This window comes from Zingiber officinale, chromosome 8B (assembly GCF_018446385.1).
Source record: "Zingiber officinale cultivar Zhangliang chromosome 8B, Zo_v1.1, whole genome shotgun sequence".
NCBI lineage: Eukaryota > Viridiplantae > Streptophyta > Magnoliopsida > Zingiberales > Zingiberaceae > Zingiber > Zingiber officinale.
Window position 1 is genome coordinate 58521570 of NC_056001.1, and position 12483 is coordinate 58534052.

Genomic DNA, 12483 nt, shown 5'->3' on the forward strand with positions numbered 1-12483 from the left:
AAAGTCCACACTTCTTATTAATGTTAAGTTTTGTGATTTTAACAAATTAAAGGTCTTTCTTCTAATAAACATATGGTATATTAATAAAAAAGTTATAATTAAATTTTTCTTTGATATCTAATTATATTGCCCCCAACTATAATGCGTAGGACGTGTGTATAATCTTTCAAATACTTATGATTTAATTCTAAAATAGGATATATTATAAGATATTTTTCTCACTTTTAAATTTTTATCTGATGATCAATAAAAAAATTTCTATAAGAATTTACATTAGATTATTAATTAGTCTCCAAAATGTATTAGGCTAAAAATATAATAAATCTATTCCAAAGTTAAAGATACATAAGTATTTAATAAATAAATAAATAAATAAATAATAATAATGAATTTAACCCATAACCTTGTCCTTTTCTCACAGTTCTAAATGTACTTCTCCAACTATATGATTGGTGGACCACTATTACGTAAGAGGTACTAATGCAATACAAATCTATATTTAAGGGTAAACAAATCGAAGAAAAATCAAAGCCTCAAATTTAGCTCAAATTAGTTATATTCGAGCCCGATTTGAATCTTAAAAGATTTAAAATTTTTATTTGGATTCAGCTCGAATCAGAGTTCAAGGTTCAAATTCAGTTCAAAAAATTTAAACATGTTCATAAACTATTTAAATTATTATTCAAAAATAAATGCTTAAAAATTCAAAATTTATTTATTTAATATATAATTATATTATATTAATAAAATATTAAAATGCATGAACGATTTACGAATTATAAAATTAAATAATTTAGATTCGAGTTCAACTAAAAAAAAGTTCAAATACATTTTAGTTCAATTCGAATTCGATAGGTTCGAATACGAATCGAATATTTATTAAACCGGCTCAATTTATTTACACCCCTAATCTACGTCCACATCAAGGAGTGTTAACAAAACTGATCAACTCTGCATAGATCACCAGAGGGCTCGTCGGGAGTTAAAGAGTGTAAAAAGAGAGAGCAGTTGAAAGAGCCCCCCTCGCACGGAGCATATATATACCCGAATATTTATAAATGTAAGAGGGCAAGATACTTGTGCACATCATAAACAAGAGAGAAAAAAAAAGATAAGATTACATGAAAAAAATGAGAATCGTGACCTATGTTTACTTGTGGCCTGCCGAGATTGATTAAAAGAACTTGGCCAGACTGAAAGGCTCGGCCTAGTGACTTGACTCGGAGTGAAACGACAACTCGAACTAGTTCGACAGTTTGAACTGGCTTGAGATCATGTGCTTGGTTCTATAATCACAGGCAAATAGCACACTCTAACTCCATATTAATATCAACGCTAATCCTAATCCTAATTCAAGCAATGACAGAAGACAGATCCAACACACAATAGATCAAATAAAGTAGATAAGTTTGTTTGAATATTTGATAAGTTCCTCATAAACACTCAAAAAAAATTATACAACAGCAGTGCTTGTGGAGCTTATGGTATAAGTAATACACAACACTGTACATGGATATCACTGCCTAATGAGCCTTCTTGGAGTTCCTTATGCAATCACTAAAAAAAAACACAAGGGATCTAGTTAAAATACATTCTAAAGTAAAAGGCTAAAATGTTAATCTCAAGAAAATGAGCTCAACATTTCTGATGTATGTTAAATAAACTATACAAGCATATTAAAGAGAAAAAAAACTAGCAATTCTAGCTATTTAAAGAGCATCAAGAAGATTAATGGCGTCAATAGTAATTCCAAGAATGAGACTGAAGTATGAAACTGCAACTGGTTGACATGAGAAAGGTGAAAGTTACCTATTTATATCATAAACAATTCAATGTTTCATATATGAATATAATGAATGGATTTAAGTTGGTTGCCACAGCAAGTTTATGTGGAAGAAGAGTAGCAACTGAACACTAGCACACTGAACACCTGTTTTGAAGAATAGACAATCAACATCATTAAGAGTATATGTGGTTTGGTGGGGCAAGCTAGGCAGTATATATGCTCTACTTGATGAGTGAAGGAACCAAAAACTTTTGCCCAATATTAGTTTCACTTTTGTGGTGTTGCACTTGCGTATTGCATATATGCGGTGTGATTACATTACATTACTGAGTACCAAACTCCTATTTTTCTTCCTCTCCACCAAGCAGAACATCAAGTTAGCAATCACCACAAATGTTCTAGATGAATTATTCACCCTTGTGGATAAGATCTAAACCTACTTATTGTATGTGATTCTTTATCCCAAATTTAACTTCACTAGTTTATTTGTTTTATGGAAACAATAGACAATGTCCTAAATTCAGAAAATTAGAAACTCCATAACTACTGAACAAAAGTCTTGTACATCTCTGACCTCCACAAAAAATAGAATGGTGGTTAGGGGATTGTAGTACTTCATTTAAGTTATCCATGATCAAACATAAATCAAAGTAAATATGTTATCAATATCTAAAGTTAAGTGATCTTTATGGCCTTGATATTGATAAGCACTTAAATTATATGGTTCCTGTGTAAATTTCAGTTTTTACCGAACAATGAAAAAAAAATACATGACACTAAGACCAACTTTTGAGTCAAACTAGTTAAACTGACCTGAGAAGACTGAGTAAATTACTAGTGACAAGACAAAGCAATATGGTTATGTTCCTTATGAGACTTCTTAGTAACAACTTGGTGTGACCTAGTTATAATGACGATGATGATTTTAAATACAGAAATTGTTAGACTAATAAAAGTTGCAGAAAACAATGTGTGTGATTAATGAGCAGCAAGATTTCCCAATTTCAGACCAAAAAGTTGTAGCTAACCAAGAAAGCTGTAGTTGACTTCAATTCAGAAGATAAATCAGGAAGCAAAAATAATATTTCAAATAGGAGTTAAAGGAACAAACCAGAGCATGCTAGTATTATTAGCATTAAAAAATTATATCTTCATCCTTCCCAGCCCCAGCTTCTAGCAAGTTGTAGGCTGACTTTATGGAGATTCCCTTCTTTAGTGAGATCTTATCAGCATGCTGCTCCTCAGCAAACTTCTTTGCAGCTTGCTCCTGACGCTGAATCTCCCGCTTTTTGTACCCCTGAATCTTCTTAAGACGGAAGAAATCCTCTCGCTCAAGTTCATCGAGTTCTGCCTTGATGTAGCTAATGGTGTTCTCAAGGCGTGGCTTGACAACATTCTCAAGGGCATTAACCCTCCTGTTAGTGGTTTTAATAGCTTCATCAAGGGTAAGGAATGAGGTTTGAAGAGAAGCAAGCTCAACAAGAACCTCAATCGCCTTGACAAATGCAACACGACAAGACTGAATCTGCTGACCACCACGTGCTAGACCAGTAAGATCAGACTTGGCATCCCCAGCACCATGGTCCACAAAGTGCTCAAAGCGGGGTAGCTTGACACCAGCAACATTCTCCTGGCGGGATCTTACCCTAAGAGATGCAGATTTAACGGACTCAAGCACAACATGCTTTATATTGTCTCCGGTGACATACTTAACCTCAGTGAGCGCAAAGGAAGAGCTGCGCATAATGTCACCCATGGACTCCTTCGTGGAAACAATTTGCTTCAAGATGGCACGAAATTGCACTGTGAGGGCATCACTCTTCTTCTTGAGAAGAGCATGGCCTCGGGTGGCACCAACAAGCCGAGCCTTCATCACACCAAGCATTGTTACTGTTGGGACCACAGTCAAACGCTGACCTTGACCAGACATCCTTCTCTTTATTACAGTTTTCCCAAGGAACTATAGTTTCTATGATGAATCTTGCCACTAAAATGGATCAGGAAAGCAACTAGGATTTGTCTCTTCCTGTTAAAGATCTAACAAAATCAGTGGGGTCTGGATTACAACAGTTGGGAGAGAAAACTGTTAACTGAATAAAAAGAATCATTATTAACATATACAGGACTCTCAAACAACACCTAATAACATAACACTCCCTGGATATAAAACCTAAACTGAATGCAAAACCATTACAATATAATCTTTAGTTTGGTTCAATTTACTATATCAATTTGGTTTGGTCTAGGTTATGATGGTAATGGATGGAGTAATTGTCAGGCATTTCAATTGTCATCAGGTTAGGTAAAATGGAGTAGATGGGAGGGAAGAGAGACAAAGTGTAGAGAAGGAGAGGGTGGTCTGTTGCTATATAAAATTGACAGGTGACCTTAAGTGGATAGGGAAAGAAACCTAGGAGATCTTGGCTTTGCTACCGAGTTGAGAGATAAGTTCAGACATTTTCTAATAAAAATAGTACCACTAGATGTGTGTGTGTCTCTTTGAAATGAATTACAGTTAGGGTTACCTCTAATCAACATTAAGAGACAATAAAGGTTAAAAGTCTAGAGAGAAGAAAGTGAAAAGAAAATGGTGTAGATCATCGAAGAAAGGGTGAAGTGGTTTCATCCAATCTCTAGATATCATTATATCCTTTTGCCCAATCAAATTCCTAGTAATAAAAGACCAGTGCAGTGCAGTGCAGAGCTCTTCCAATGAGAAGTCTAGAGAGGTTCAACACACAATCATTACTTTGCATATTGAAGCATCTATTGCGTGACTTGAACCGTGATCAGCTGGATTATAATTGAAGATCCTTATGGCTGTACAACAAATTCCAAATCCTTCTCCGTATTGTCCTGGTTAGGTTCCCATTATATTGGTGTTTTGGTTATTACCTTTAGGTGATAAGATGTTGGTTGTTAAAGAAACAAGAAGTAAAGAAAACTAAACATAGTATAGATCAAAATGCTATGATGGATTGTGGGATTACCAGACAGAAATAACTGTGAGCAATTAAGCGTAGCTACAATATATGATAAAATAAGAAGAAGAAAAAAAACATGTCCAAAAGTAACCAACTAACCCTATAGTTAGATAAGTTTAATCAATTAGAGTGGAAAGTTACGATTTAGAGGGAGACAAAAGAAAACTTTAGTTAGTATAATAAATGATCTAACTTAATTTGAGTATCAATAGTACTACACCTTAACATAGAGCAAAATGAGTGAGAATATTCACGTAGTCGATCACAATAGTTGGGGCAAACAGCAAGTTATATAGTTAAACGAGTTAAATTGATTAGAGTGGAAGGTCAAGAGGTAGAGTGAGAAAAAAAAAAGAAATTTTGACGAATCAAAGATTGCATTTTTTATGATCATTATCATAAACACGTAGCAGTCAACTATATAAGGTCAGCGATGTGGATCTCATCCCTCCATCTTAATAGCATATTTACAAAAGAATAGCATTCGATAATCATCTATTAAATCGCACCGTTGGATTGAAATAATAATAATAACAACAACAACAATCATGAACAGGGCTGTAATTTGATCAAACTATACGAATCCAGAACCTCTGAGCACGAAATGAAGAACAAAATGAAAATTTCTTGGGCTCCAAGAGATTTCTTCAAGGTAGAACACGAGAAGGAGCAAGGACGCAACTCACCGGTCTCAGAAGCAGGAGAAAAAGTTGGAGAGGATAAGGAACAAGCCGAACGGTGGAACTGCCTGGGGTGATCGATCCGGAAGCAACTGGAGGCAGATGACAAGAAGATCGCGCTGGATCGGGAGATCGACGGCGAGAACGGCGATGATGGTCGATGGAGATCGGGACGACGAGTTGTCGGTAGAAGAAGGTGGATACGAAACAGGGAAACGTGGCCAGATGTTAGACAAAATAAATAAAAATTAAAATAATGCCCTTTCGTAAAAAAAAACACTTTTTATAAAATATCAGACAATATTACTAGACGTGTTAAATTAAAGTATAAACTACTACGGTTATATTAAAATCTATCAAAATTTATTCAAAATTAATTAAAATAATTTTAATACTATTATAATAATTATTATCATAATTGCTATAGTTTGTAATAGCCACATAATCAACTGTTATAATTTATAATGTTTATGGATATAATTACCACAATGTGGAGTAAGTTATAGTAATTATGACAATAACAAAATTATTTTAACTCTATTAAAATTATAATAGATAACGTACTATTATATTAAAATAATTATATCAAATTAATCAAAACTACTAATTATTAAAAGCACTCTGATTTAATAAAAAATATTTTAATATTAGTGTAACAATTATAATCATAACTATTATAGTAATTATGATTATTACTGCTATAAATTGTATAAAGTGATTTTAACTTAAGTTTGAATAATTTTAATTAAAAAAAATATTTTACTAAATAAAAGGTTTTTTTAATATAAAAAATAATTGATGCTCCGCTCGGTGATGATGTAGCTCAGGAAGAAACCATTCTTTGCGTCGAACAGACACTTGCTTGGGGTCAGCTTTATTCTGCATGTCCTTAGCGTCCGGTAAGTCTCGTCAATATTTGCGCATAGATCAGTAGCTCGGAGGAATTTGATGAGTATGTTATCAATGTATACTTCCATATTATGACTGATCTATCGTCGGAACACTTTATTAGTTAGCCTCTGGTAGGTGGCTCCAGTGTTCTTCAGTCCGAATGACATGACGTTGTAGTAGTATATTACGTCGCCTGTGTTGGGACCGATTATGTAGCTAGAGGGGGGGGTGAATAGCTCGGTGCGCTCGTCTTGCTCTTCGTTGCTTGTTTCTTCAAGATATGCAGCGGAAAATACAAAGAAACAAAATACACAACGCTAACAAGAGGATTTACTTGGTATCCACCTCACAAGAGATGACTAATCCAAAGATCCACACACTCACGCACCCTCCACTATGAAAATACTCCTTTATGGTAACTACCAAAGGCGGAGAAGCCCTACAAGTTCACACTACAAGAAGAAAGGGAAAGGGAACAAAATACAAGCTAAAAGCTTACAAGTTAGCACAAGAAAACCCTAACCCTAGATTTCTTCTTCTTGTTGTAGATCCGCCTCTTGACTTGGAAGAACCTCCAAGAACTTCAAGAACTGGCGGTGAGAACTCTGTGGAGAAGCTCTGTGAAGATCTGTGCTTGCTGGAGAAGAGGCCGTGGAAGTTCTACCGAAGGAATCGAACGCCTGCAGCTAAATATGATGTCAACGGTCGGATCCCGATCGATTGGATTGCTCCCAATCGATCGGGGAGACTTTGGATTGATCGACTGATCGATCTAGAGCGCCTCTGTGCTCTTCGGGAAATGCCTGGATCGATCGGTTGATCGATCCAGGCTTATCGTGCACAAACAGCAGCTCCCAATCGATCCACTGATCGATTGGGACCTCTGAATCGATCGCCCGATCGATCCAGAGGGGTTCTATTTGCGTGACACTTCTTCCCAATCGATCCACTGATCGATTGAGAGAAAGCTTGTCGTGGGGACTCACCCAATCGATCAGATGATCGATTGGGCATGAGCCAATCGATCGACTGATCGATCCAGCTCATGGTTTTTGCCCAAAACCAAGTCCAAACTCCCCTAAACCAACATCCGGTCAACCATGACCTGTTGGTACATCATGCCTAGCATCCGACCACCCTTGACCTGCTAGGACTCCCTCACCAAGTGTCCAGTCAATCCTTTTGACCCACTTGGACTTATCTTCACCAAGTGTTCGATCAACCTTGATCCACCTAGATTTCCCGTGCCAAGTATCCGGTCAATCCCTTTGACCTAATTGGGCTTCCCAACACCAGATATCTGATCAAACTTGATCCATATGGATTTCCTGTGTTTGGCTTCACTCACCAGGATTTTCCTTTTGCTTGGCTTCACTTACCAGGACTTTCCTTCTACCTGGCTTCACTCACCAGGACTTTCATCTAGCTTCACTCACTAGGATTTTCCTTCTGCCTGGCTTTACTCACCAGGACTTTCCTTCTGCCTGGCTTCACTCATCAGGACTTTCACCTAGCTTCACTCACTAGGATTTTCCTTCTGCCTGGCTTCACTCACCAGGACTTTCACCTAGCTTCACTCACTAGGATTTTCCAGTTAAGTATCCAGTCAACCTTGACCTACTTGACTCTCCTTCACAATTTCCCCACATGAACAATTGCACCTGCAATCCCCATGTGTTGTCTATATGTATTGTCAAACATCGAAATCCAAACATCAAGACTCGAGCTTGACTCAATTCAAGCTCAGTCAACTTGGTCAACCTTGACCTGAGGAATATTGCACCAACAATCTCCCCCTTTTTGATGTTTGACAATACCACATTTAAGTTAGGCTAATCGCATAGCCTCAACTCCCTTCATGCCACTAGGTAATGAAGACGTAAGTTAAACCCTACATTCTCCTCCTAAGAGGGCAAACTCCTTCTTAGATAATGAAGGCCTAACTTAAACCCTTTCATTCTCCCCCTATTGACACACATCAAATCCCTACATGCCTAATCTTTGGGCACATAACAAAAGCAATCTCTTCTCTTGAAGAGTTACCCTACGTTGTTCACAACTTCACTCGTTGTTCACAACATAATAACGAAGGTCTCATACCCTTCATTATTCTTAACGCCCATCCTTGAGCATATACCACTTGGTATATTCACGTGTTGTATACAACCTCACTCGTTGTCTTCACACACGATTCAAATGAAGGTCTCATACCCTTCATTATCATCAAATGCTCATTCATGAGCATATCCCACTAAACAATGAAGATATCTACTTTCCATTGTATTCAAATGCCCAACCTTGAGCATTTTCACAAAAGAAGGTTAACCACCTTCCAAGGTGTATGAAAATTAATTTTCATGTCCTTAAAGAGTAACTCCCCCTAAAGACATGCACGTAACTTCTGTCATTGCACCAACAATGACTTGGAATCCCTAAAACTTTAGGAAACCCAAATTTAGAATTTTTGAGGTTCATAAATTCAATAATGAAACCAAATCTCAACCCAAATCTCTACTTAGTCTTCCTTAACCAATACATCCTTGTTTTCATCATGAAAACTCCCCCTAAATGTATACAAATGTGTTTTGATGGGTTAGGAATGGTTACCTAGACTAAACATAGTCCAAAATGCTGAAATCAGACTTTACCAGCCAAAATCAGCATTCCCAATCGATTGAAGTTGGGTCCCAATCGATTGAACCTGCTTGAATCGATCCACTGATCGATTCAGTAGGGCTGGATCGATCGGTGGATCGATCCAGGAAGCTTCTGTTCGTGAGAAGCTTGCTCTCAATCGATCGGCTGATTGATTGAGGCACTTCAATCGATCCACTGATCGATTGAAGCTTTGAAAAGGCTGAAATTCAATTTCAGTCAATTTCAGAAACCCTAAGAAAAATCTACAAAATTTCAAAAATCGTAAAAATTTGTGTAGACATTGTTTAGGGCATATATTCTCATGGAAAAATAGTTTTCTAAGAAAATACTTCATATTTTCAAAGATTGACACAAACTAGAAAACTTGTAAAAACTTTAGTGTTTTCTTCCAAGTTTGTGCCTAACTAATCAATGATGATTACTATCAAAAGATAGCCTTCATCAAGGTTTTCCAAAAGCATTTTAAAATGATTTTCAAAACCAATATCCAACCATGTTCTTTGGGCTCAATGCACATAACTTGTACATTAGCTTTCCCAATGATTGAAAAACACATAACTATGTGTTTTGATGAACTTAAAACTCAAAAGAGTGCACTAAATCAACATCTTGAGTTTTGTTCATCATCCTAACATCTCACTTGTATTTAATATGTACGAAATCACATACAAGTCACCTTATAGTTCTTTGTGAGATGCAAATTTTTGGTTTTGCCCTAATTTAAGGATCATGCATATCTATCTAGGCATTTTTGAGGTCATGAACATCCACCAAGGATGTTACTTGTTAATTAATGACATTAGTCCTTAAATTGCAAGGAATTAAACATAATGCATGATGATGTTATGGCATACATCAAACATAAATAATTTTCAAAAGAAAATTTTCTATGACTATATGATGTATGTATGATATAACATAGTATTTTTGTGTTGTTTTTCATAATAATCATGAGTGCAAAAATAAACATGATGTCATGGCATATGATGGGCAAACAAAGCATGGCAAATTAGCATGAATAAAATACCTAGATTACCTATCTAAGTATCCTTAAACCTTAGCTAATTTTAAAATTTAAACCTAGATTACCCCTATTTCATCAAGAAAATGCCAAAACCCAACTTGACATTTCTTTAATCTCTTGATTTATTTATGCCAATTTAAAATTAAGCACATTCCACAAATTTTGGCACAATATGCCCTTTCAAGAGAATAATCACTTTAAATTATGGCCCGGATTACCTTTAATCCTTAAGAACATACCAAAATCCCAACTTGGTAGTTCTTGACACTTGATTCCTTGTGCCAATTAAAATTATATCCAAAAACTCAAATTTTTTGGCACATCTTACTCTTTCCAAGAGCAAGCCATTAATCCTTATCATTTTCAAAGGTTAACAATAACCTTGAAAATGCTCTTAGAGTGCCAACTTTATCATGATTGGGTTAACTACCCTTTCAATAAGAGTTGACACTCTCTAACCCATTTATGGGGTAGAGAAAATACTCCTAGGAACCCAAAACCTATTTGTGCTCCTTGGATGCTCTAGGTACTTGCTAGGGATAACCTCCCTAGATACCTTCCTAGTAACTTTGTTTGGCTTCTTAGAAGCCTTGGTCACCTTCTCTAGGTCAACTCTAGGGATTGCTTCCCTTGTAACCTTCTTTGTGACTTTCTTGGACTTCTTAGAAGTCTTAGTCACATCTATTACAAAAATACTCTTAGGAATGACCTTCCTAGTATTTTTAACTTGACCATTTGACCTAGACTCGGTTCCATAGCTATATGGAACCCTATGATAAGAAATTACATTATTCTTAGTCTTTGGTTTGTATTCTAAACCTCTATGGCTCTTGGATGACCCTTGTTGTACTCCTAGACCTAGGTTTTTCTCATTTTGCCCTTTTAGGATATTTTCCATCCTTTTTAGGGTCTTTTCCATTTTATCAAGCCTTGACCTCAAGACTTGATTTTCTATCATTAAATCCTTAGTTTTTGGTTTTTCAGTGAATCCATGAGCAATTTTATTTTTAGGCTTGTAGCTAAAACTCTTAGTTTTCTTGCCTAGATTTTCATCTACCTTCCTAACCCTAGGTGTGGTAGTTTTAACATGTAGAGCCACATATTTTTCCTTAAAGCTCTCATGCTTTCTATTCTTATGGTAAATAGCATTAAAATGATAAAAATTAGAACTAGCATGCTTTTTACCATTATTCAAGGGAGTAGACTCAATGAATGATACCTTTCTTTTTACCTTGGAGGCTCCCCCTTGAGTTGTGCTTCATCCATGAGCCTTGACCGCTTTCTTCCCTTTGGGACATTGGCTCCTATAATGTCCCTTTTGATTGCAAGAAAAACACACAATGTGCTCCTTGCTCTTCTTTGTTCCGGGAGCAGTCTCTTTGGACTTCTCCTTGCCCTTTAGTGTCACTTGGCTCTTCTTCTTAGCCAATCTAGGGCACTTGCTCTTATAATGCCCATGTTTCCTACATTCAAAACATATACTATGATTTTTATTTTTAATTGAAACATTTATACCTTCATGTGTAGGGATGACATCTTCTCCTTTGGATCCGGAGGTAGAGGCTTCCTCTTGATCTGAAAATGATTTTCCTCCAATAGATTTGACTTAACTTGTGGAGGTGGAAGCTTCTTCATCCTCTTCTTCTCTTGACCCGGATGTGGAGACTTCTCCTTCTTCTTGATCCGGTGTCATCGAAAATTGCTCCCCCTCAATCCTAGAGGTGAAGGCTTCTTCTTCTTCTTCATCCTCTTGTACATTAAACAAGGAATATGCTCCTTCCTTGTTCTTTTGGTTGTACTCCTTTGAGGATGAGGCTTCTTGGACTTCTTCTTCTTCGGAAGTTGAGTATCTCTCAACTTCGAAGTCATTTTCCTCTTCCTTTTGATTTTGCTCCAATGAGTCACCCTCTTTGGATTCTTCTTGGATTGGTGCAGTGGAGGGGATCTCATGAATCTTTGCCAACTTGCTCCAAAGCTCCTTGGCATCCTTGAATTCTCCAACTTGAGTCAAAATATTGCTTGGCAACAAATTGACCAAAAGCTTGGTCACTTTATCATTTGCCTGGCTCCTTTGAACTTGCTCTTGACTCCATTTGCTTTTCTTGAGAGGCTTGCCCTTGGAGTTTGTTAGAGCTTCAAATCCTTCCATGAGAGCAAACCATTGCTCTATCTCTATCATAAGAAAATTCTCAATTCTTGATTTCTAAGAATTGAAGCTTGTAGATACATATGGTGGAGGCACCCTTGTGTCGAATCCAAGTCCGTCTTGGAATTCCGTTTAAGTGGAGCTTGATGAAATCTTTGACTTGAAGAATTTTGCTCCAACTTCTTCACCCTCTAGCTCTTTGCCCCTTCCGGCGATGATTCCGGTGAAGAGAAGCCTCGCTCTGATACCACTTGTTGGGACCGATTATGTAGCTAGAGGGGGGGGGGGGTGAATAGCTCGGTGCGCTCGTCTTA

The 12483-nt window shown here is 36.7% G+C and overlaps 1 protein-coding gene across 1 annotated transcript; it reads right to left on the reverse strand.

Moving 5' to 3' along the window:
* Nucleotides 1–1395: 1395 nt before the first annotated feature.
* LOC122014560 (V-type proton ATPase subunit D-like) lies at nt 1396–5678 on the reverse strand. The gene is made up of 3 exons (XM_042570818.1): nt 5457–5678; nt 2898–3812; nt 1396–1557 (listed from the first exon to the last, which is right to left on the reverse strand). The coding sequence occupies exon 2, from the start codon at nt 3714–3716 to the stop codon at nt 2922–2924; it is 795 nt and encodes a 264-aa protein (XP_042426752.1). The 5' UTR covers nt 3717–3812; nt 5457–5678; the 3' UTR covers nt 1396–1557; nt 2898–2921.
* Nucleotides 5679–12483: the final 6805 nt, after the last annotated feature.